The sequence below is a fragment of the Brachyhypopomus gauderio genome, chromosome 4 (genome assembly GCF_052324685.1).
Source record: "Brachyhypopomus gauderio isolate BG-103 chromosome 4, BGAUD_0.2, whole genome shotgun sequence".
NCBI classification, from domain to species: Eukaryota; Metazoa; Chordata; class Actinopteri; order Gymnotiformes; family Hypopomidae; genus Brachyhypopomus; species Brachyhypopomus gauderio.
In genome coordinates this window covers 17,177,558-17,202,470 of record NC_135214.1, presented here as the reverse complement: position 1 = coordinate 17,202,470, position 24,913 = coordinate 17,177,558, and the positions used below count along the sequence as shown (strand labels likewise).

The window sequence follows — 24,913 nt, the reverse complement described above, 5'->3', positions numbered from 1 at the left end:
GGTCTGGATGCTTCCAACACACAGCGTAGCCAACAGTCTGATAGGAATGTAACGCACAGCCTCACTTTTTTATAAAGAATGGAACAGATGTGATGCAAATCTCCCAAGTCTTGATAATTCTACTGAACATTTAGCATAAAAATGTTGAGACTGAGTATGATACCTAAAAATTATGTTATTGCAAATGTGCAGGATTCTGCAGTAAGTACCTCCTTTGAACGGTACAGAAGAGTTATGGGAGAAGCCACAGTGTTTTTCTTAAGCCTTCACAGGAAGTACAGTGAGTTTTGTCTCACTCAGAAGATGTGCTGGAGGTTCTTGGTGGAAGCAGGCTGACGCGCTGCAACGTCTTTTGAAGTTCTGCAGAACTTCTCCCACCACTAGGGTCGTTGGCCTCCAGGCTGGAGCTGCCTGACTCTGGGCCCGTTCAGACGTGGAGCACAAGGGATGCATGGTGTCCTGCTCCCCTGAGAACTCGGAGACGCACGGGAGGGGACAGCTGCTGTCACTTTAAATCATTAGAAATGTCTGGGCCAAAAGTGGGGGGAGATATGAGCATCATGCATCATGGGAACATGTGGTGGTTGGTGTACTGCACAGCAACCAGCATGCAATCTTTATCCCACTGGCTAATAAACCATCTATGCTAAACATCTTCTCTGCTTTCCAGTCCAGTAGCCATACAACACTGCACACAACACCTGACATACAATGGATGGGTAGCTAAAACACACACACACACACACACACACACACACACACACACACACATCGAGATCTTCAATCTCTTCACAGAAATAGTTGAGAACTTGATTAGGAGACATCACAACACTTAGTCCTGCTAATTACCTGTGGGGTGGTGGCTTGTTCTTACATTTCATATTGTAAGATATTGCAATATTCTGCAGAGAGCCTCGTATCGACACTGTATTGATTCTTGCTTTTATTTAAATCTAAGCCACCCATCCCAGAAACAGGCCCTTGTGCCGCTGCTGCAGAGCACTTTAATTCATTGCTGTTGTCTGGTGAATGGAAAGTTGGAAAGGACATCAGGCAGACAGACGGTTGCTGGGATCGTCTTCTGTTTTGGCCTATTAGCACTTCGGATAAGTCCAGTATCATTTTCAGGTTTAAATTGGCAGCCGGCTCTGCGAGTGCTCCCCACTGACACTCTTGGGCTGTCTATCTGACCAAAAACAACACGGGAGAATCCAGAGACTTCGCTCGGAAAAACGCCTCCAATCACTCCTGCCGCCGACTTCTGCAGGAATGCTGTGGACTTCAGTTCCCTGCACGTTAACCCACATGACTTCCTGTGTGAAGAGGCAGTTTGCTATATGCTGCCGTGTTACTTTTAGCGCAGTGCTAACCAGTCTTTTCCCTCACGCTGGCTTTTAATGCCGTGACCCGACACTGGCAAAATTCTCATCTGTAATCGTTTCCAACATTTACTATCAATTGTGTAGTATGGGATATTTGTGATGGAATTTCATCCTGGTTGTGTTAGACTAGCTGTCGTCTGCTCTTTGAAGGACAAGACTGAATTGGCTCTGATTTACCTCAGTCTTGTGACTCTTGCGTGCTGTGCTGCACTGTCAGATGTTCCCATCATCAGAGAAAGGGCAGCTACCTCTAATTTTTAGGCAGGAGGAATTTCAGGCACCTCTAATTTTTAGACGGGAGGAATTTTGACTAACAGCGAAAACAGAACTACCTGCCCTTTTGACAGGAGTAAGCCTTGGTGCGATGGAATGGGTAATAACATTCGCAATCAGTGACTTTTCTTTTGCAATGTAATGTTACACCATGGTGGGTTTTAAAATGGGACTGTGTAGGTACAGATAAAGCTACAGATGCATATGGTGCTTGGGTTTGGCTTGTCCATCCCATGGCGGTACCTCAAGGAGCAGAGTTGCTTAAGTGGTTCACCAACATCTGCAACTAAAACGTCTTTCACACATGCAAGCACACACACACACACACACACACACACACACACCTCTTTTGTCTGATTTATGGAAGAGAGTGAAGCTAAGCGCACAGAGTGTGGAGGAGTTCCACAATTCCCACAGGAGCTCAGGGTGTTGGAAAACATGTTACACTGTGATCTAGTGTAGTGGTAACATCAATCAGGGGAGAGAGAGGAGAAGAAGAAGACTGGAAGAGGAAGGACCAGATCAGTTTAGCAGCTCGATCTCAGATGTTCATTTTACAGACCTCCATACGTACATACTGAACTCAGACCTCTGTGGAGAGACGCAGAAATGGGTCACGAGGAGTAGCGTCCACCTCCGAGTGTCTCCTCACTCCCCCAACATGCACCAGTGTCTGACACTGATTGATTGAGGCCTTTTTGCTGCCTTGATGTTTGCAGACTGACTCTCAGGTTGTGGCATCAGTGTAATCAAAAAGTCAGCTGGCAGTGTGAATGAATGCGTCTCAGGTGTTCCATGTTTTAGCGCTACACTTTCCTTCCTTTCTTGCACATGTGAGCTCCATGGTTCGAGTGTAAGTAGTTCGGAGTAAACATGGACATGGAGATGTTTCATTATCCATCTCCTCTGCTTCCTTCAGCTCACCTAAGGAGTGTTGAGTAAAACTGCTGTGGTATGGAGCCGAGACTACAGGAAGTTATGTGGGTGAGTGATGGTGGGTGGTTGTGATTGACAGGACAGGAGCTTATTGGACCCATATGGAAGAGACTGCAGCTCTCTCCTCTTAGTCCAGAACAGGATCTGAATTAAATCCATTTACTCCATGTTGTACTGAAAGAAAGAATATTGATGAATTTAGCGAGCCACATTCCGTCCTGTTCATATTCCTTAATCAAAAGCCAAGCCAGGAAAAAGCAGTGATCAAAAAAACACCATGAAATGTCTCCACTAGAATTATTAGCCCAAAATGCAGCTTTGTCCTTTTATAAATATGTCCTTTGAGCTGTGTGAAGTCCTCTGCGTGCCTAAACTCAGGGTCATTCAGCTTTACACCAGCGACATTGTAGTCTGAACTTGTCTGAAGTGGGCTGTCTGAACTCTCCCGGGCTTGTGTTTGGAACCGGACTGCAGGCCTAATTAAAGGATGAGAGAGCAGAAGTAGGTTTAATTGTTGACCCTCATTAAATCATCATAAAATAAAACATCAGTTTGCTAGAACCAAAAGACCTTGCTGTCATTATATTGCGGGATCACTGGTTAAAAAAAAATCCATTTCTATACTGAACATTTTGGGAGTTTTTTTCTCAATAAGGTGTTTCCTTTTTCGGGTTTAGTGGAAGTGCAGACTATTTAGTGCTGCTGTTGTTAAATCATAGTGTGCACCCGTGCGTGTGTGCATGTGGCCTGTGTGCATGTGGCCTGTGTGTGTGTGTGTGTGTGCGCATTTCTGCTTGTGTATGGATGCTCTCCCGCATGCATGCTTTTCCTACCCAAAATGCTTTGCATGGCCCGGCTGAGTGGCTTGTGTTTTGGCCTCTTGTCCTAGAGCGTTGTCCTTCTCTGGGCGGCAGGAACAAAAGCTCCCTCTCCCAACACACACTCTCTCTCTCTCTCTCTCTCTCTCTCCTTTCTCTCCTTTCTCTCTCTCTCTCCCATCTCTCCCTCGCTGGACACGCTGCCTCTCTGTCTGCAGCTGTGAGAGAGACGGAAAGAAGGAAAGTCTTTACGTAAACAACCCTGTGTTTTTCTTTAATTCGGCATCGGATCCGACTGCTGCTGGATTCTTGAGGCAGAGAGTTTGACCACAGTCTGTGACTCGAGGCTGGAGTCTGAGTTCGGACAGGAGGAGAGACGGAGGGAGGGAGGGAGAAAAGGAGATGGAGTGAGTGAGTGAGAGACAGAGAAGAGAGACCTGAAGGCATCACACTGAGGAAATACCACTGCCACTTTACTTCAATAAAAACCTCAGAACTAATATTGCTATTTTTGGGCAAACCTGCGATTTTGTTTGGACTTGCCTGTGTGTGGAAATGGTGGCTCGGTCCAGCAGAGGGCACTCTGAGACACTGTAGTGCAGGTAAGACAACAGGACTCACTGTCTTTCATGGTGCTGTTTTTTTTCCTTTAGTTTTAAACTATTTTGAGGAACTTTAAAGGCCATCTGGAGTCAGTCTGTTGTCTCCACAGCTGTTAAGCCGTAGTTAATTTTTATTTTTCGGTCGGAGATTTGTAGCAGCTGTGGTGGATGGCAGCTCTTTGGGTGCGCTGGTTCAGCCTCTTGTTTGGTTGTGGGGATACACCGTGTTGGGGTTTCTGTCCCTCCACTGTGGTCCATGGTCCTCTCCGGAGACGCGGTGTTTCTCCGGCATGCCCAGGTTCTGGCTTCATACCAGTGGGGAAAACGCAGAAAGAAAAAGATATGGTGTCCCTATTAGCCATGACTGGCAGATTTGCAGTGTGTAAGGGGAGAACATGCAGGATATAAATGACATTATGCAGAGTTGATGAAAACTAGTTATATTTGACCAAAAACGTAGCCATTACTAAGACATGGTATTGGCTACATGTTGGAAGCGGTACTGTTGGGTTTTAGTTGTTATGTCTGATCCATCTGAAAGCAGATTCATCCGACTGTGGGAAGCGGATGTGGATCACATGCAGGAATTAATTGGACAAATGAGCTTTTTATAGGAATGGTAGGAATTACCAGCATCTGGTGTGTTATTGGGAAACTTGAAGGATGGTGAAATGAAGGCTGAGGGGGAGTGTGTTGGTAGGGAAGGAGAGCACACACTCCGCGTTCCTGCAGAGATCCAGCACTGGGACACCCAGCAGTAGAACCAGTAACTGGGCTGGTTAACGAGGAGGGCGGCTCTTCCCATCACTGCTGGAGTGAAACGGAGTCCAAGCGCCGTGCTCTGGGCCAGTCTGGGTCAGACAGTGTTTGTGGTGGTGCTGCCTCCCCGGTTTGTTTAATTATGGCTTCCAGATTCATGCTGATTCACACGGCCGGCAGCTTCCTGTGGTGACCAGTAAGTAGACTGAGGCGGGAAAAACATCTTCTGTTGTTACAGTAAATGATAGTGTAAAAGTGTGATGATGTCAAATGTTTGTGTGTGTTTTAGCTTCTTATCAGACCTGTCCAGTTTATGTAGCAAGACCCCTGCTGTTTTTGTTCCTGTTTCATATGTGTTTGTGTTTTCACACTTTAATCAAATCTATCAAAGCCCAGCTTGTGTATAAAGATCCATACTGTGTGTGTGTGTGTGTGTGTGTGTGTGTGTGTGTGTGCCAGTCAAATTGATTTATATAGAGCATTTTACAACACGTGTTGTCACAAAGCAGTATTTACATGCTCACATGGGTCCAGATCTTTAAAGAGCAAGCCCAGTGGCTTTAGGAAGTTATGAAGAAACCAAGACTCAAAGGGAACCCATCCTCCACTGCGAGGCCCACAAGTCAAAGTCCATATTTATAGTTCTGTATTTGCAGTTATAGTTCTAACTCCAGGCCGAGCAGTGACAGCCCCTCCACTGTAGAAGTTGAATGTCAGGTAGGAATGTCAGGTGTGTGTGCACATGTGCACACTGATCTCTTTCTCTGGGATTCTAAAGGTGCGTGGTTCCCCAGAGCCCCAGGTGTGCTGGTTCAGGAGTGGGAAGGCTGTGGTCACCGGAGGCCGTTTCTCCATGGAGCAGAGCACACGTGGGTCCTTCAGTCTGGTGGTGGAAGGCGTGCAGGACAGCGACACGGGGCGCTACACCTGCGAGGCCGTAAACGACGCCGGCGCCCGACAGGTTACTGTGGAGATCATTGTGGAAGGTACATCAGTCCCCACTTTCAGCACGTAACTGTATGGATTTTGTAAACATTCCTAAACTGTTGCCAATAATGGTATCAGGAATATTACAGAGGTCTTCTTAAGACAATCTGTTGAGCATTAAATCATGTTGAGTGTCTTTACAACAATGCAGCCAAACACGCTCACTTATGTCGTCATGTTTCAGAAATTCCTACCCTGTTTGATTTATCACTGTTAAATTTTTTACTTGTGTCCACCACCATTGTGTGTGTGGGTGGGTGTGTGTGTGTGTGTGTGTGCGTTTGTGTGTGTCCTTTGTGTTGGGTGAATAACTTTCATACACACAAATTCCTGTGTGTTTCGCAGTCATTGAAGCACAATCACAACAGTGTACTCCCATGCTGAAGGAGGGAGGGGAGGGGGTCCAGGTTGATCCGTTTAGCTCAGCTAAACACAGTTTCTTCCCTTCTAAGCATGTTTCTTTGATGCACAGCTCTGGGCTATACCCAGAAACATGGAGGTTAGTGTTCTGTAGAACTCGGCGGTCAAGGAGACTCTGCCTTAAGACTTAACTTTGTGACATAAAAACTGATACGTGATTTAACCCAACGTTCGATACTCCTTGTCATTCAGTATCACAAACTGAGTTTGTGGCTCCTGAAGCAAACAGGAACTGTGGAAAGTCAACAGTGCGTTTGTGAAGCGTGCCTTTCTGCCCAGCCTCAACGAGGACGCAGAGGAGTGTCCTCCTTCCTGTGGGGAAGCTTAGCAGTGCTTTCACACACCCGTCCCAGTGCTTTCACACACCCGTCCCAGTGCTTTCACACACCCGTCCCAGTGCTTTCACACACCCGTCCCACCCGCCGCGAGGCCACTCGTCCACTCGCCCTAGCTAGGCACCAAGTGGGCACTTGTGTCCAACGCGAGGCAAACCCAGGTGAGGCATGAGCAGCTGTAGAGGTTCTACCAAACAACCAGCGAAGCCCCTGGGGCCAAACGGAAACATGTGGGGGGGGCAGCATTCAGCAACTGGTAGCACAAGCAATGTTAATGAGGTTACATTTAGAGTAAGACTGAGAGAAGAGAAGAGAGGGAGAGACAGAGACAGAGACAGAGCGAGAGAGAGAGAGTGTGTGTGTGTGTGTGTGTGTGTGTGTCCACACGTGTGTATGTGCCTGGTTTGTAATGCCTTCATTTTTTTAATCCATCACACAGACAATGCAGTGAAGAAGTATGGCTTGCCCTCTTCCAGTAAAACGGGGTAAGGGTTTGCTTGGGTGTCCTGTAAAATGGGGTAAGGGTTTGCTTGGGTGTCCTGTAAAACGGGGTAAGGGTTTGCTTGGGTGTCCTGTAAAACGGGGTAAGGGTTTGCTTGGGTGTCCTGTAAAACAGGGTAAGGGTTTGCTTGGGTGTCCTGTAAAACGGGGTAAGGGTTTGCTTGGGTGTCCTGTAAAACGGGGTAAGGGTTTGCTTGGGTGTCCTGTAAAATGGGGTAAGGGTTTGCTTAGTTAGGATGTAATGGGGGGGGGGGGGCGATTGCAAATGCAGATAAAAAAATTAGTACCTTAAAACTGTGATTTGGCATCTTGCATTAGCCTAATTTTGAGAGCATCTCCTAATAATAATAAAAAATGTAATGAGAGTATTGGACAGGAACAACTAAAGAACTTTGGTCTGAACACACCTGTCACTCATCAGACTCAAATATCTGGTTAGGCACTACATGGCTGTGGCTTGTCATGTTGCTCCTGCACTGGTGTGTTGGCGTCACTCCTGTCCTGTTTTCCCAGGACTCGTTCAGGACTTCCTACAGTGGAGAACAGACCCAGTATCTGGGGTGAAAGCCCACCGAAGTTTGTAACCAAACCCTCCCGCCTGTACCTGAAAATGGGGCAGACGGGCAAATTCTCAGCCAAGATCACAGGGCGTCCGCAGCCTCATATCCAGTGGCTTAAGGTAAAATGGTCAATCTGAAGACGCGTGTCAAAGGGAGAAGAGAGGGAACGTGAACGTGACGTTGACGTGAGGGAACGTGAACATGGCGTTGACGTGTTCCTCCTTGCATGTGGACCTCTCCCAGGGTGATGAGGAGATCCAGAGTTCAGAACATTACGTCCTTTATGAGAGGTCAGGCCTGCACTTCCTGGAGATCAGATGTGCACTTGCAGAGGATGCTGGGATGTACACCTGCCTGCTGGCCAACAGCGCGGGGAAGGCTTCAGCAACGGCTGAACTCACCGTGCAAGGTACAAAAACCACCACCACCACCACCACCACCACCACCCACCATGTGGAGATCTAACAGGATGTGAGACTCTGGGCCAACCTTGTCTTCATTTATGTTCTTCATTATACTGTGTTCTTTGTCATACTGTGATATGTTGACTCCTTTACTGCAGATGTTTTACTTCTCAGATGTTTTACTTCTCAGTGTCTGTTTGGTAAACGTCTTTTGTTTTACAGGTTCAGACACAGATGAAACAATGTAAGTACATTTGGAAAGTTCCATTGTGTTTTGATCCCATTGAGTTTGTTCAAGCTTTGTGAAATCATTGTGAATGATCTTTCCAGCTTTTCTACTTTCACTGCAGTATAAAAGCCTTGTGAAGATTACTGAGGTATTTAGTCTTGAGGAAAGCCCGTAGAAATAGATTTCTACAAATGTAGTTTCCCATGCGTTCTTATTTCTATTTGTAGACTTTCCTTTGTTCCAGTCTCTTGCCTTTCTCCAAACAGAACCAGATTTCCACCTCATGATCTTCCAAAGATGACCACATCTTCTACAATCAAGCATACAACCAATGGTCTTATCAGAGACCAACAACCTGCCAGCGTATCTACACACACTGTAACCATGGCGACACACGCAGCAGCGACCACAACCACAGCAGCCAAAGACAGCACGGCAACCGGTCCAGAGGCACAGAAAAGTACCGCAGTTTCATCACTGCAGCCCACTGATGAACCCAAAGGGGAGGAGTCACGGGCAGGTCAGCATGGGTCAGCCAGCCCCATGACCCTTAAGGGTCAACACACCAAGAAGAGCAGCTGTGAGTCCACCAGCATGTGTCGAGAGCGCAGTGTGGGCCCAGAGGGGGCTGGACCTCCAGGGAGGGGCCCCCTGCCTGCGGTAGTGGACACCAGCAGAGAGGCCCGCAGGCAAGCTAGAGAGAACCGGCTCGAGGCCCTCGGAGCTCCACCCACCTTTGACACACAGCCTCAAAGCCAGGAGGTCATGGAGGGAACGGACGTCCTGTTCAAATGCCAAGGTATGCCAAGTATGATTTCTGCTCCATTAATATGGATCTGTAGCTGTCCATCCATGCTTTATTAGAAACATCTGTGCATAGACTCCCAGTCTTTAAGTACACACATCTCTTATAGGTGTATGTTTTTAGTGTAGATTTACAGTTTGTGTCCATCAGCTGGCATGCGTGAACTGTCCCCACCCTCAACCCCATTTCCCATTGGTCGGTTTCAGACCACAGGTTAATGCTAACTGGATATGTTTTGTAGTTGTCCATCTTAACCTTACACTGTGGACATACACACACACACACACACACGCACACGCACACACACGGCTGATAGCGGACCAGTCTGTCTAGCCCCTCTCCCCCATCCTGTTTCTCCACCTTAATAAACCATTGTCACCCACCTTCAGGACTATTAACACAACTGCTGTAAGAAGTGCAATATCACATTAATGTGCAATGCAAATGGGGTAATGTAGAACTATAATAGTTTCATATGAGCAATATCTTCATATCTACCTTATAATATGAGTGCTCTACATGCCTAACTTATGCACTCTTTTATATTTTATATTTACATGTTTAATCTTTACCTAATGATACCAATATCATCACTGGACAAATCTAGTTCTTTAACCACAATGACTCTTATCTGATCTTATCTTGATATGGTAGCAACTTGGTTCATTAGGCAGAACAGGGTTGCTGGAATACTTTATATTGCTGTGGCTTAATATAGAGTATATTTCCAATCAGTTCACAAAGCTAGTGGGAGCTGTTTGTTGCTGTGGCTAAGCACAGCGCTTTGCCGTGTGCCCCCAGTGTCGGGCTGGCCGGCTCCTGCCGTGTCCTGGGCTAAAGACGGTGTGGAGCTCGGTCTGCGAGCGGGCGTCAACTCTGTGCAGGAGGGCGGCGTGCACCTGCTCCGTCTGGAGAGCGTCCGGGGCAGAGACGCCGGACGCTACACCTGCACAGCCTCCAACAGCAGAGGGGAAGCCGTCTCCAGCTGGACCGTCACCGTCAAGAGTAAGTCTGGAGCAGCGTGCGCACACTCTCTCTCTCACGCGCGCACACACACACACACACACACGGCCTGGAAGTTTGCCAGTTTGTCATACTTTGTTGATTGTCTAAGTCGATCAAATGCATTTTTTTTTACATCAAAGGAACCATTTTATTCTTTAATTCCTTCATCTTCGTGCAGGTCAGAAACTTCAGTTCAGTCCTCTGAGAGCAAAATGGCATAAAAGTAAAGAGAGATGAGAAATGAGCTGCGAATCTCTACACTGCTGGTTCGGGAATGTTCCACACTAACGTAACTTTGCATGAGCTCCGAGGTTGGGAAGCTGTTGTGACCCATTCAGGACAAACCCGTTTGTCATGCTCTGTGGAATGAATAACATCTGCCTGCTAATTACATGTGTGGATCAATCAATCAGGGCAGAAGTGAACATGGAATTTAAGTATTTTATGTTAATGTACAAAATGAGTGTCATTTTACTCATTTTAATTTTCACTGTGAATAGTAATGTTATGATGATGTTTTAGTGCACACATGTTTATCTGCTCAGACGTGAGGGGGGTTCTGTTAACTGCTCATGGGTTGCTGCACGAGGCTAGGAGCTGGTTTGGATCATCTCTATTTAATGGTGCATCTGTTTGGCATTTTAATCCCAGATCTGGAAGTGAGGTGGAGGCTGAACTAATGTCATAGGCTTTCATTATACGGGTTGTTGGAGAGTTGCTTGACCAAACAGAGACCTCGTTTCTTTTATCGTTAACTTCATCCCTTACTTGTGCACTTCTTTCACATCTAATAATGCTCACATGGCAAGTTTATGTGCAATTCTGCCCTCTGTTGGTGAATGTGAATGTCATTAAGCTGTAGGTATTATACATTTTGATATGCCTGATGTGTGTGTATGTTTGTGTACGTGTGTGTGTGTGCATGTGTACATGTATGTACACTCGTGTGCGTGTGTGCCCATGTGCATGTGTGTGTGTGTGTGCGTGCTCCTGTGTGCTCATATGTGTGTGTGTGTGTGTGTGTGTGTGTGTCCAGGCCTGCGTGTGGAGGGAAAGGTTCCAGTGTTCACTAGTGCTCTGCAGGGCTGTGTGGTGTCCGAGGGCGACACATTTACTCTGCAGTGCAGCGTGGAGGCCACGCCCCCTCCCTCTCTCTCCTGGCTGCTCAATGGTGAGAAAAATCTGTGTGTTTCGAGTTTGTGCTCGAGTGTATTGTGTATTTAAAATTCATAGACAAAAGTATAACGGATGCTCAGAAATCTCATGTCATGTTTTGGTTTTGTCATCTGCTGCTGTGATGCGTCCCTCGGCGGCCATTACAGCTGTGTACTTTCTCAGCCAACAGAGGGCAACAGTGCCCCTATGTTACTTCTCTGTACATGAGGGCTCTGGTCAGTGTTCAGATATCTAATAAACCTTTATAGACAGACTGGGAGTTCTAGGAATACCTTAAGTCAGAGGGAGCCTTTACTGAGTGTATTATGCTACTGTTGGAGCTCTTTACAGGATCAACATGGTTCTGTGTGTGTGTGTGTGAGTTTGTGTGTGTGTGTGTGTGTGTGTACTGCTCCACTGTGTGGTTCTATATACAGTTAGCATGTCAGCTGCCTGCCCATCATGCGGTCTATATAAATTATTGCATGTGCAACTGTTGTCAGTCCAGCTAAAACAGGATGTTTATTTCCTGTCTCTCACTATGTGAGAAGGTCTGGGCCACTTACGCTGAGTAAAAGGTTTCTGTAAAAGGAAACCAAAAGCAGATAAACCATGTTTTATGATCAGTAAAGTTCAATGTAGTTTCATTGTTTACAACAGTGGAAAATCAGTCAACCAGTCAAAGAATCAAATCAAATCAAATCAAATCAAAGTTTATTTGTATAGCGCTTTTCACAACACATGTCACAAAGCGCTTTACAGGATTTAAAAGGTTAACAATACTATGGGCCCAGAACCCTAATGAGCAAGCCAAAGGCGACAGTGGCGAGGAAAAACTCCCTATGATGGTGGGGAATAGGAAGAAACCTCGGGAGAACCAAGACTCAAAAGGGAACCCATCCTCCATTGGGCGGCCCGTTAACACACAAATTACACAAAATACAGACAAATACACAAGCCACACACAAATCACACAATCAGACTAAGTAAAGGTAAAAATGAAAGTTCTGGGTTTTGATATTGTCATTGTAAATGTCTGTTGATGAACGCCAGGCTTTCATTCCATGTCGGAGCAGCGATGCTGGTATTGTAGGCTCCGACTGCAGTGTTACTCTCCAGGTGAACCTTGGAGAAAAGATACGAGATGTAGTAAATATGTAACAAATTAATCAAAGGCCAAACTAAACAGATGAGTCTTTAATCGAGTTTTAAACATTGAGACTGTGTCTGAGTCCCGAATAGAGGCAGGAAGATTATTCCACAATTGTGGAGCTTTAAAAGAAAAGGCTCTTCCACCTGCTGTGATCTTTTTGATCCTAGGAACAGTTAATAACCCTGCGTCCTGTGAGCGAAGTGAACGCGCTGGGTTATATTGTTCAATAAGTTCACTAAGATAGTCTGGAGCTAAGCCATGCAGCGTTTTATATGTTAATAAAAGTATTTTATAGTCAATACGGAATCTAATTGGCAGCCAGTGTAATGACGATAGTACGGGACTAATGTGATCAAACTTTTTAGTTTTTGTTAAAACTCGTGCTGCTGCGTTCTGAACCAGCTGGAGTTTGTTTATCAAGAACAATCAATCAATCAATTAAAGTCGATGTGTATTGGGACAGTTTTCCAATAACAACACCTTCATGCTGTCGATCTATCATCATGCCATCGATGCTACCTCCATCATTATAGTCCTGCTCTGCGGAGAACTCTGTGGTGGATGGTGGGTGAGGTGCTAAAGCACACAATATCACGATGTTCAGCAGGATGTAGTGATGCATTTTTAATATACGTAGTATGTCTAGCTTGCCAAAACATTTAATTCCTTCAGTCACTGAACACGTTGTCTGTGCTTCATAAAGTTCTGCCGCAAGGTTGATTTTATTGATTTGTCGATTTTATCAACTGACCCCGGACAGTGGAAAGCGGTGACATTCCAGCGTGAATCCCGGTTTTCCTATATAGTTGGAAAGCTGTCGTTAAACCCATGGAACCAGAATGAGACCAAAGAACCATATAAAGCAGAAACATGCGTCAGTCACTCTGAAATATTACGCTTGGCTGCACTTGGCAAGGGTTTATGGTCTAAAGCGGCCAGCGGAGACGGAAACCTGCTGTAGCACACCAAACACCTCCCAGCAGCCAGAGGAGAAGAGAAAGCTGGAGAAGTCCTCTGGAATGGAAGGCGAGCGTTCCCTCTTGGACTTTAGCTAGACTACTGCAGCCATTCAGTGAGGTTCAGTGAGGTTCTCTGTGGCTGCAGTCTAAGTTCAACGTTCAACTACATTCACTTCGTTTACAGGTATTGCCTGTAGGTGCTACTGATGGGGTCTGTGTAAAGTCGCTAAGCCCTACATGTGTGTATGGACGATTTTAATAGTTTCTGTCTGTTTGTTTTTTGCTTCTGTTTATCTGTCTGATTCCCCCCTCCCCCCATCTCCCTCCTCAGATAAGGCCATCTCGTACGGAGATGCCGTGTTCGATGGGGGCCGGGCCCAGCTCCTGGTGCGGGACGCCGTGTCCGCTGATGAGGGCTTCTACTCCTGCGTGGCTGAGAATGAGCACGGGCGGGCCGTCTGCAGTGCCCGGGTGCTGGTCAGAGGTACGTCCAAACCACCTCTCCTGCACCCACACATCCTGGCTCCCCATTGGCCTAGACCAAAAAGACAAAGATACCTGATCATCAGAGAGAGGGAGAGAGACAGAGGTTTTAAAGATAGGTCAATGTAAGATTTGAGTCATTTTACCATAAGAAAGCAACACTGAAGCAGGCTGTGTGGACTTCAGAAGTGCAGACACACCACAGCTCCGTGTAGAGGCCTCTTCTGTCAGCTCATGTGAGGATGTTATGAAGCACAGAGAGAAATGGAAAAAACCCTGTGGCTTAAGTTAGCCTGATTTTTGCTTTGTAACAAAAGCAGTCTAAGAAGGGATGGAATTACTGGAACCTACAAAATATAAAAAAACACAATTTGCACCACTTGAAGTTTTTTTTGCCAGCAGTCATATAGAACTGGTCTGAGAACATTGGTCCAGACTCTTTTAGAAAAGAAAAAAAAATTGAAAGTTTAGGCTGTACATATATGGAACTTGGCATCCCTTTGATGAGTGAATCCCTGGACTGTTTTTTTTCTTTTTTTTCTTCTCTTCTGAGCTGGGTTATTTCAAGCCTAAAGGACCATCTGCTTTGTGTATTTTGCTGCAGTCTGTGGACTAGTCTAAAGCAAAGGGTTCAGAACTCGCATGGGTTAAAAATGTGAAATACCATCATTTTCCCACACAGCACTGAGTCATAGTGACAGCACGGTCGTAGTGACAGCACGGGCTGTCCCTGCTTCGAGACGGGGGAGCAGAGTCACAGAGAGCAGAGCAATGAGATTCTTCTCAATGGCTTGATGGAATCGGAAACAAAGCCACAGTAGAATACTTGTACCAAGTCGGGAGCAGCTCGCTCAGTAATGGCCAGGAAGAGAATGTTCAGATGGCATGAACCTGTGTGTATGTGGTGATGGACGCCGTGCGTCAGGTAGTGTCCAGCAGTCAAACTGAAATGGATAAAACAGCTGCTAGAATAAAAAAAATGTGTCTTGAAATGAAAAGGGCCAGTGACTCACTAAGAAAATGTGTCACTGTGTGCACAGATGGTGACAAGGTTCTCTGAAGAATACCTGCTAGGAAAACACTTTTATTCCAGAGATTTAGAATAATAACCCTTGACCTGTGGCTGAGCATGTGTTCAAGTGACTGTGGATCATAGAGTAAGGGCATTTTTTAGAAGGTGAATGAATGGCTGTCATATGTAAAAGTGACAGCAGTCACTATATATCTGATTTTAAATCACAGGTCTGAAAGTATTCATCACCGGGTTCGTACTGGTGCTTGAAATCCTGGAAAATGCTTGAATTTTAACGTTCTGTTTTCCAGGCCTGGAAAGTGGTGGAATTTTGGAGAAAGTGTTTGAAAAATTCTTGAAATTCTGCATTTACTTTACAATAAATAAATATCTGACTAAATAAATTCAGAGCGTAAAAAAGGCTTTGCTCGCACCTCCATTTTTTGTTCTCAGTAGCATAGTCGCTGTGAAGTATGGAGAATAGTCTTGCGATATATTGATTATCGCTAAATCGCAGGTTTGAGATATCACCATTATCATTAATTTACCACAGCTGAAAGGTGCTGGAAAAACTTGGAAAATGGGCCTTGAAAGTGCTTGAAAAGTGCTTGAATTTTACCTTGTAAAGGTGTATGGACCCTGTAGTCATAATTTTATCTTGTAAAGGTGTATGGACCCTGTAATCACAATTTGACCTTGTAAAGGTGTATGGACCCTGTAATCATAATTTGACCTTGTAAAGGTGCATGGACTCTGTAATCATAATTTGACCTTGTAAAGGTGTATGGACCCTGTAATCATAATTTGACCTTGTAAAGGTGTATGGACTCTGTAATCATAATTTGACCTTGTAAAAGGTGTATGGACTCTGTAATCATAATCTCTTGTTTCTTGCATCGTTCTTGATTTTAGTCTATTTACATGAGTCGGATAATATAATTAAAAGCATTCAGGTAACAACTTCAGTGTCTCCAAACAAAGTGTAACCACATTTAACTAATATGATTATGGTTCTGCATATTGAAGTGATCTTAGCCTGGGTCACACATTCTTATACAGGCCCACAGGAGCGGAGCGAACTCAGAACTGTTTATATTCCTTCTCTGCATGAGAGCAAAAATGAAATTGATATTAAATGGCAAAAAGCTACACTATTGCTTTGATGATCCTTCTGAATATTGCTGACTGGGACCCTGACTTATACGGAGTCGCTTGGCAACAGTGTGAGTGGTTGAACATCATCTTCAGTCCTGGATTAGACTTTGTGGGCATGGCAAACTGTTCCAGCATGCCGTTCCTCCCTGAGACTCTTCCAGTCTTGGCTTTAGTGGCCATTTAAATGTGGCACAGCGAGTAAAATGATCTATACATGATAGGAAAAGTAGGCTGGTATATTTGGCTCACTCAAAGGGGTTTCATATTTTCACCTACTATTGTCAAGTGTCTTCGTTTAAAATGAACGAAGGGTTTATTCCTCTCCCTCCGCCTGTTTCCATAGGCTCGCGCTACATGCTGTGTTTCATAGGTTTTGCAGATGCAGACTCCTTTGGCTTTCTCCCATACAGAGCGAAAATGTCTGCTGCTTGGCTAACCCCACCAGGGCAGGCGTGCTATTAGAGTGGATATCCCTACACTGAAGCATGATTGTTTCACTCTGTGTATGTGGTGCATCAGATATCAGAAATATCTTGTTACACATCTAAGGCTGTTTATGGACTTCCAGGAGCTGATTGCAGTAGTGCTGATGGAATAGATAGTGGGAGCGAATGGTAAATAAAATAATTGTTTGTGGTAAAGATCTAAGCTCGATACATATGTGGGTTAATCACTTTTCCAGTCACTAATTTGTGTCTGAGATGAAAAAAAATCAGCTTGTATGCTGTAGGGTCACGTTTGAATCTCAGTAGTGAAGAGTGTGTGTGTGTGTGTGTGTGTGTGTGTGTGTGTGTGTGTGTGTGTGTGTGTGTGTGTGTGTGTGTGTGTGTGTGTGTGTGTGTGTGTGTGTGTGGTTGTGCAGCTAAGGCGAGTGTTAAGAGGCCAGTCGCTCCACCAGTCTCTGAGATGAAGAGGCCCTCAGCCCCAGTCTTCCTGAAAGAGCTGCAGGACCTTAAGGTCATGGATGGCAGTCAGGTCACCATGAGCGTGGAGGTGATGGGTAAGGAGAGCTTTCTCTTCTATAGCAAACACGTATCATTTCAGCAGAACCCATCCCATAATGCACAGTGACATGGAGCCTTGCAGTACCCTTCCCCCAACACCTCCGCACCTTTTAATGTTTAATGCATATTTTGTAATAGTCTAGGATTAGGATTAAAACGTTATACATGTTTTTCTTTTATTTTGCAGTTTATTTGCAGTTTTGTTATTTTCTTAATGAAGGGGCATTTCCTCCGGTCTCCCAGGAGAATGTTTGGAATGTGGGATTGAGTTTCCTCCTGTGTGCGCGACCTTAGAAAGTTCAACTCCTGCTGTTATTATATAATATGTAATCTCGAGCCCTTCCTGTGCATACAACTCTGGAGGAGTTGCTATCCTCCTGATATGGATCTCGCATGTTTCTCTGCTCACTCACAGCAGAGGGCCAAGAGGCATTTAATGTCTTCAGTAACACACAACAAGTTCCAGTAGGTTAGTAAAGCGGGATTGTGGGGATCTAGCATGAGTCTGATGACGTGTGTGTGTGTGTGTGTGTGTTTATACAGGTCATCCGACCCCAGAGGTGCTGTGGCTTCACAATGGGAAGGAGATCCAAGAGTCTGAGGACTTCCACTTTGAGAGAGAAGGGAGTCTGTGCAGCCTCTTCATCCAGGAAGTGTTCCCGGAAGACACGGGGACGTACACGTGTGAGGCGTGGAACGAGGCTGGCGAGGCCCGCACCCAAGCCTTGCTCACCGTTCAAGGTACCAACGCTCCCTGCTGCTCTGCCGAGTCTCACCTAGCTGAGGTGGAGCCGAGACGGAACCGAGACGTAACTGATGTTTGCTCTCGTGTCTGTGTTTCAGAGCCCCAGGATGGTGTGCAACCATGGTTCATCACTAAGCCCAAGTCCTCCACGGTGGAAGTGGGCCAGCACGTCCTGATGTCCTGCGCCATAGCTGGGGATCCCTTCCCAGAGTTCCTCTGGATGAAAGATGGGCGGGAAGTCTCCTCTGGGCGGGACTTTGAGATCCTGCAGAAGGAGGATGTGGTGTCTCTCCTCATCAGGAGAGTGAAGATTCACCATGCTGGGAACTATGAGATCCACCTCAGGTATGAGCACCTGCACCACTCCAGTGATACTAATCAACAGAAATGTTGAGCCTTCTCTTCAGCCTTCTTTGCCAATGTATTAGGCTGTCAAAACCAAAATCAAATATTCTAAGGCAGAGTTTACTTCTGTTTGTTTATTTGTATAAATCTATTTTTGGAAAAGTCACTAAGAGTTTAGGGATTTGTCTTCTTCTCTGCTCTACCACAGGTCACTGGAGCAAGTTAGGGTTACCGTTTTCATATTCTTTATCACTTAATAACAGAAGTGGTGGAGTGTATTTGTATTTTTTTTCTTGCTTCCTCTAGAGATAAAGAAACCAAACTGCTCTATCCCAATTTTGCCGTTTCTCTTTGTGCACTGTGCTGCTTCTCCAGAACATTTGATGCCTAGTTGTCTGAAGCCAGTGGTCACATTTGAGTTTCAGAGTGTCTCTCTGATTTGCAGGAATAAAGTTGGGGACTGCAGCTCTCTGGCTACCCTGCATGTGAGGGAGGACCTTGACAGAGAGCGTCCTGAAGAGTGGGTATTTAAATACAGCCTATGTTGTGTACCAGCCTATGAGTGCTGTAATCTCCCTGTATAGCCAAACAAACTGTTTATGCTGCTTCCTCCAGTTGTGCTATTGTCTGAGCGAGGGAGCCCCTCTCCTGACTCGCTTCCTTATAAGGCTTCTGAAGTCATCTGTGATGTAACTTTGTGTTCCGTTGCACTAACTCTCCTTAATTAAGTGGCTCTGTGCTGTGGGCTGAGCCTCTTGAACGTCACTGTGTTCTCCCTCCTGCTTCTGCAGAGAGGGTAGGAGATCTGGAGGGGTGGAGAGGACGGCCAGGAGAAAGGGAGAGCAGAAAGAGGCGCCGAGCCTTGTGGCATTCCGATCGGAGCCGGATCCTGTTTGGGAGCACGGGGATCAGGACCGGGATCCGGAGGAGCCGATCGCTGCCCGCGGTCTCCTGAAGAGGCGTGTGGAGACCAAGGAGCATCGGGAAGACGAGATCCGCCAGAAGGAGGCTGAGCAGATCGACTTCCGAACCGTGCTAGGCCGCAAGGTCACCACCAAGAGCGTCTCGGAGGAGGACCTGAAGGAGATCACGGCCGAACAGATGGACTTCCGGGGCAACCTCCAACGGCAGATCAAGCCCAAGACTCAGACGGAGGAGGAAAGGAAGGTCAACAGCGCCCAGCAGGTGGACTTCAGAGCAGTGTTGGGCAAGAAAGGAACCACCGGCCCAAAAGCAACAACTGAGAAGGAAGAACGCGGCAAAAATGACCCAGTTGACTTCAGGTCAGTGTTGAGCAACAAGAGGAAACCAGACAGTGTGGAGTGCAGCAGAGAGAGCCCAGCACCCAAGACCTCCACGGGGAAGGAGAATAATGTGAACTGCGTGGATGGAGGGTCAAAGGAGATAATGAATGCAGGAGACGGGAAAGATCTGACTTTCACTCAGAAACTGAGCAATGTTACGGTACAGGATGGAGAACGTTTGCATTTGCAGTGCCGGCTGTCGTCTGCATCTCCAGCCACTGTCACATGGACTCTAGACGGGAAAGTGATCAAGCCCTCCAAATTCATCGTCATTGCCAATGAGGGTTAGTATGAAATGTGTATCCATGCTCTTCAGGGTGACTGTTTGTAAACATACTTGCCCTTTGTGATTAAAAGGAGTTTTTAACAGGATTTATGACAGGCTGTTTAAAATATGGTCTAATCACCAGTACAGCCATGTTCCACTCCAAACCTTCTGCTTCTTCTCACCATATGAATATTTGCCTAGATATTACAACACATGATTTATTACCATTATAGCTCCTCTCTCCTTTCATCTGGTGTCTGGATATGATTGCTTCTCGGGAAAAGCCACTGTGATGTTTACAGTTGTGTTATTCTGGGGGGAGCACGAATGGCAAGTGTAAGAAAAGCACTGGCTCAGCTCTGGGTGGGGGTGGAGGTGGAGGTGGGGTGGGGGGTGGAGGTTTGCCTTTGCCAGGTTTACATACACCAGCAGAGCTCTGGAGCAGTGGTGTGTCTGGAGGCAGTAATGGGAGATGGTGAGCACTTTCACTGCTTGGTGGTCGGTCGCCACTTGATGCCTGTGTGTCTGAACCCACTAATGTCTAGTTAATTCAATCCAGTTCCTCGAGAAGACAAACTGCATTCCTAAAGATATTATTCCATAACTGCCTTTTTTTGATCCCTGAACGAATCCTGCCTACCATGCAAATCTAGTCAACTCCCTTTTAAGCTCTGAATTATTTACACCTGTGTAATATTACCAAAACTCTAAACAGAACTCCAGTGACGAGACTTCCTTTCATAATCAGGGGTGGTAGTCAGTGTTGGGGGTGGGTTTCTCTGGGCTGTTTCACTCTGTAATGCAGAAAAATGTCAGTGCTAATGAAGAAGGATTAGGTAGCTGTGCCACCTGTCATGTCTGTCACAACAGCAATCACACTGTCAGACACGGGACTCTCCTCGGAACAACACACGGTTGTTTGTCATTGGATTGGTCTTCTTCTGTTTGCTGTTATTTGAGAGTGTGAACATTTAGACCAAAGGACAATAGGTTAAACTTTCCCTGGTGCATTGGACCTTAATATATTGATAAGAATCACCTGCTCTAACCACTGGCAGGAGACGTGAGAAGTATAATTTTGAGAAGGTGCACCTCACTCTGTAATTTGTCTTGATATTACTTCCTCACTGATAAAGTGTATTCTGGGTGTTTTTGTTTGCATCCCTTTTTGTTTGTGTGTGTGTGTGTGTGTGTGTGTGTGTGTGTGTGTGTGTGTGTGTGTGTGTGTGTGTGTGTGTGTGTGTGTGTGTGTGTGTGTGTGTGTGTGTGTGTGTGTTCAGGTGGCGTGTGCTCTCTGACCATTGATAAAGCCTTGCCCGAGGATGAGGGCCAGTATGTGTGCAGAGCCGATGCTGGTTCGAAAAGAGCAGAGTGCACATGTGTGGTCCTAGTCGATGGTGAGCATGTTCACTCCTTAAGAAGGTCGTAGTTCATACAGAACCTCACTCAGCAGTGGAGAATGTTCCTCAGGGTCTGCTTCGAGTCAGTGCTGCGCTTTCAGTGATGTTTCTACCAGCTAGAACATAACTACAGCACGGATTAAACAGGGATGCAAGGCGTCCGACTCCAGGCTTGGGAAGGCTGAGCTGGTCTGGTCTGTGTTGGTTTGGGAGGCGTGACGGACTGCCCTCCCCTGAGACCCGGCCACAGCCCAGCAAACTTCCTGCAATTACAGAGCATAGCCTGTCGGCCCTCCAGCCCTCCTGCCCTCCTGCCCTGTCTCACCGCCTTCCCTCCTACCCCGTGCTTCTCCCACTCCACCAAATTTTCCCCTCTGTTTCCACAAGCATCTCCACTCTCGCTTCACCATGCTGACAGGGTAATGGCGCTTTGTCATATATTGCCTTCGGTTTTCATTAGTCCAAACACTTCACAGATTATTGATTCGAAGCTTAATGAATGTGCTGTTCGGGTTTGTTCTCTGTCTCACTCTGTCTTTAAATGATTGACTATAAAAGTAAATTATTAAGTATTAAAGTATAAAAAACCTTCAATGGAATAATGATGGCTGTCCTGCTGTTTCAGTTGATGAGCTTATGGTACGTTTGTCCTCTGTGCTCCTCCAGACCCCAGTGCCTCAAGTTCCACGCCGGCTGACAAGAAAAGCAAGAAGCCCTCCACCCCAACCACAGAGAGTGAGTCCAAAATACACTCTTCCCTCTTTATTCCCCAAAAAAGGAGAGACACGAGAGACCTGACTTTTTCCCACCAAAACCCTTACACACACACACACACACACACACACACACACACACACACACACACACACACACACAGTTAACTGTTCATTTGAGAGCTTTCAAGGGATGCTGAGTGAAACATAAAATCATCAAAATTATTTCCTACTATGCATTTTTAACATAGTGCTCTTTTTCTGCAGTTTGTTTAACCTGAAGTTAAGGTTGGTTAATTATTCGTGAATCTTTTAACTGAATCTTCATGATGGTTGTCTTCTTTGTCTTGATACCTGAAACCCAAAACAAACTCTGTTAAAGACCACAAGAGAATCACTAAAGTGTGTGAAGAGTAATGTAAGAGAAAGGTGGTTGAGAAGAGAAGATGTAGAGAGATAAATAGTGGTAGAGAGTATGAAAGTGTAAGAGCTAGGACTTTTATTGCATTCACATACTTCCTTCCATGTATGGACTCACTCACTCTCACTCATTCTTCTTGTCTGTCTGTTTTTAGTGTAATGTGCTCTATATGTTTTACTTTGTGATTGCCATCTCTGCACGTAATCTGGCAGTGTGCAAACAGTGTTGCCTATTCTTAGCCAGAGCAATCATAGAACTGACTATGGGCCTATGGCTAATGCAAGAAAATTTAGCATTTTATGTCCTATGGATTCTAGAGTATGCTATGCTATGGATTCTAGAGTATGCTATGCTATGGATTCTAGAGTATGCTATGCTGTGGATTCTAGAGTATGCTATGCTGTGGATTCTAGAGTATGCTAGGCTGTGGATTCTAGAGTATGCTAGGCTGTGGATTCTAGAGTATGCTAGGCTGTGGATTCTAGAGTATGCTAGGCTGTGGATTCTAGAGTATGCTAGGCTGTGGATTCTAGAGTATGCTAGGCTGTGGATTCTAGAGTATGCTAGGCTGTGGATTCTAGAGTATGCTAGGCTGTGGATTCTAGAGTATGCTAGGCTGTGGATTCTAGAGTATGCTAGGCTGTGGATTCTAGAGTATGCTAGGCTACGTATTCTAAACATTTAGGCAACAGATGCTGATCGATGTTGGTTAGTTCACATAAGAGATTGCAGCATAGCTTTACAGCCCAAACATCTTGCATAATCTGATTGTGACTAAGATTAGTCTTAAGAGTCGTATCTCACAGCAGCATTTCAGTTGAGCTCCGATTCATCACTTTAATGCTGAGGAATGCAAGCATGACACAGTGTTCTGATTTTTTATTGGCGACCAGGATTCCCAAGGCTTATTCTGAGTAGTGTTGCCATTGGACCATTGTGAACTGTGAGAACTGTCTTCTTCCAGTCCCGGTTTAAGACTGTGCTGGCAGGGTGGACAGTAAAACAGTTTGGGGGGGGGGGGGGAACATTTTTAGTCAGATTTAGAATTTTGACAACTCATGCTGGTACTCTTCTCATAACTCGATTCAGTATCAACTGCCGTGAATAAATCTGAAGTGTAATGTGTGAAGAATATTCAGTGGCTACATGACTCTTACCTTTATTGCCTCTCTTATTACCTTTATTACCTCTCTATCTCACATGCATTAGAGGCTCTTCGTGAAGTGGGGTTACGTTCTCTTATTGAATGGCTAATCGGTAATGGGGGGCAGACTGCAAACATGGACAGCAAGAGACATGAATCTAGTTGAACCCTCTGTTCCAGCGTTTCATGCCATCAGCCCATCAGCTGGACAGGGATAGGGGGTTGGGGGAATGTATATGGATGCAATTATTAATTTGTTTTCTATTAAATTTTAAAAGGTACACTTTTTTAATTTAATTTTTTCAGTTCCTCAGTTTGTCATTATATCCTTACTAAATCTGTTCTTGGATCTCATAAAATCCTTATAGCACCATGCTTGCTCATAATTTTAGTGCTTCTGTTAGTACCCAACTTATGCAAGTTTTATAGTAACATTCAGTAACAATTTACTGATAGGTTCTTGGTTTCTGATGGGCCTCTCCTGGTTTCTTGCTTGTGCCATCCTTCCTCACTACTGTAGCACCTTTCAGACTCATTAGGGGCCTGACTTTTTTCTGAATGTTTTTCTAGGTCTGGTGTGAGAAACCACTGTAGTCTTGAATCCCGTGGCACATAATCGAAGCTCTACTGGAGTGTGCTGTAAAAGCTTGTGTTTCTCTCAGGTGTAGGCTTTTCTCTTTTAAAATGTTGTTGTACCCATCTGATTGGCAGGGGTTTACATTCCCTAACCATGTGTTTTAGAGATTATATGCTACCTTATTTCTGCCTTAAGTTACTGATTCAAGAAGATAAAATGTATTTATTTATTTTGCATTTGCATTGAATTATTGAATTTGCAATTGTGTTTCTATTAAACACAATAAAAAACAAACAAACTGATAACTGGAACATATGTACTCCAAGGTCAGGGTTCATAGGGCAGTGTAGTTTTGAAAAGCAAAATGCATAATCCATCAGTTCATCAGGATACCAACAATGGTCCTGCAGATGATGGGCTCTGGTCTGGCGACTTGGACTGGACCTCTGCCTCTGTGACCCCTCACTTTCTCAGCTCTGAATTGGTGTCGGACATTTTGACAGGGTTTGGAAAAACATTAGGTTTCATTAATGGGTCTAATCAAAAAAGCTGATGATAATGAATTCTGGTACTGTTCATTCACCTCAGGTTTAAAAACCTGTGTTTTCACCACGTACTACATACTAAAACGTTTGTTGATGACAAATAGCCCATGCAAATCTAGGCTTACAGTAAGGTTCTGATGGGCTTAGTAGATAGCCATGATTCACACCTAGGTTAACCAAGATGCAAAGTTGCCTGGGTCCTGTCTGCCTTGTTCTCAAGCATAACATTACAGTTTTACACATTTCTTTGTTGCCTTCTTTTTTGTATTACATGGAGCAAAAACTTTCTCTACAAGCAAATCTGGAATTTGCAAATTGCTGATCCTTATCAAATAAGAGTTGTTTTGTTGGACAGAGATTTTTGGAGCTGTGAAACAGAAATAGTTGGAGATAGGATGTTTTCTTTTCCACAAGGAGGCTAGGAAATTCTCCGCAGCAGAGATGGGGCTGGAATGTCTGAAAACCCCAGAAACATGTGTTTATATCTTTAAGTTCTACTAGCTTCAGATTGAAC

At 45.3% G+C, this 24,913-nt stretch overlaps 1 protein-coding gene across 5 annotated transcripts in view; it reads left to right on the top strand.

Moving 5' to 3' along the window:
- mylka (myosin, light chain kinase a) overlaps positions 1 to 24,913 on the top strand; it is a 45,874-nt gene that overhangs the window by 8,688 nt on the left and 12,273 nt on the right. For 4 of the 5 annotated variants that reach the window (XM_077002737.1, XM_077002739.1, XM_077002738.1 and 1 more), the window contains exons 3-18: positions 5,549 to 5,756; positions 6,952 to 6,997; positions 7,527 to 7,692; positions 7,817 to 7,982; positions 8,200 to 8,221; positions 8,473 to 9,005; positions 9,813 to 10,016; positions 11,053 to 11,187; positions 13,615 to 13,767; positions 16,796 to 16,933; positions 17,481 to 17,678; positions 17,781 to 18,027; positions 18,473 to 18,547; positions 18,819 to 19,615; positions 20,880 to 20,996; positions 21,666 to 21,734. In XM_077002737.1, the coding sequence (XP_076858852.1) occupies positions 5,549 to 5,756; positions 6,952 to 6,997; positions 7,527 to 7,692; positions 7,817 to 7,982; positions 8,200 to 8,221; positions 8,473 to 9,005; positions 9,813 to 10,016; positions 11,053 to 11,187; positions 13,615 to 13,767; positions 16,796 to 16,933; positions 17,481 to 17,678; positions 17,781 to 18,027; positions 18,473 to 18,547; positions 18,819 to 19,615; positions 20,880 to 20,996; positions 21,666 to 21,734 (3,274 nt within the window). Of the gene's footprint in view, positions 1 to 3,569; positions 4,012 to 5,548; positions 5,757 to 6,951; positions 6,998 to 7,526; positions 7,693 to 7,816; positions 7,983 to 8,199; positions 8,222 to 8,472; positions 9,006 to 9,812; positions 10,017 to 11,052; positions 11,188 to 13,614; positions 13,768 to 16,795; positions 16,934 to 17,480; positions 17,679 to 17,780; positions 18,028 to 18,472; positions 18,548 to 18,818; positions 19,616 to 20,879; positions 20,997 to 21,665; positions 21,735 to 24,913 lie in introns of those variants that run through there. The other variant, XM_077002741.1, reaches the window with a different exon arrangement.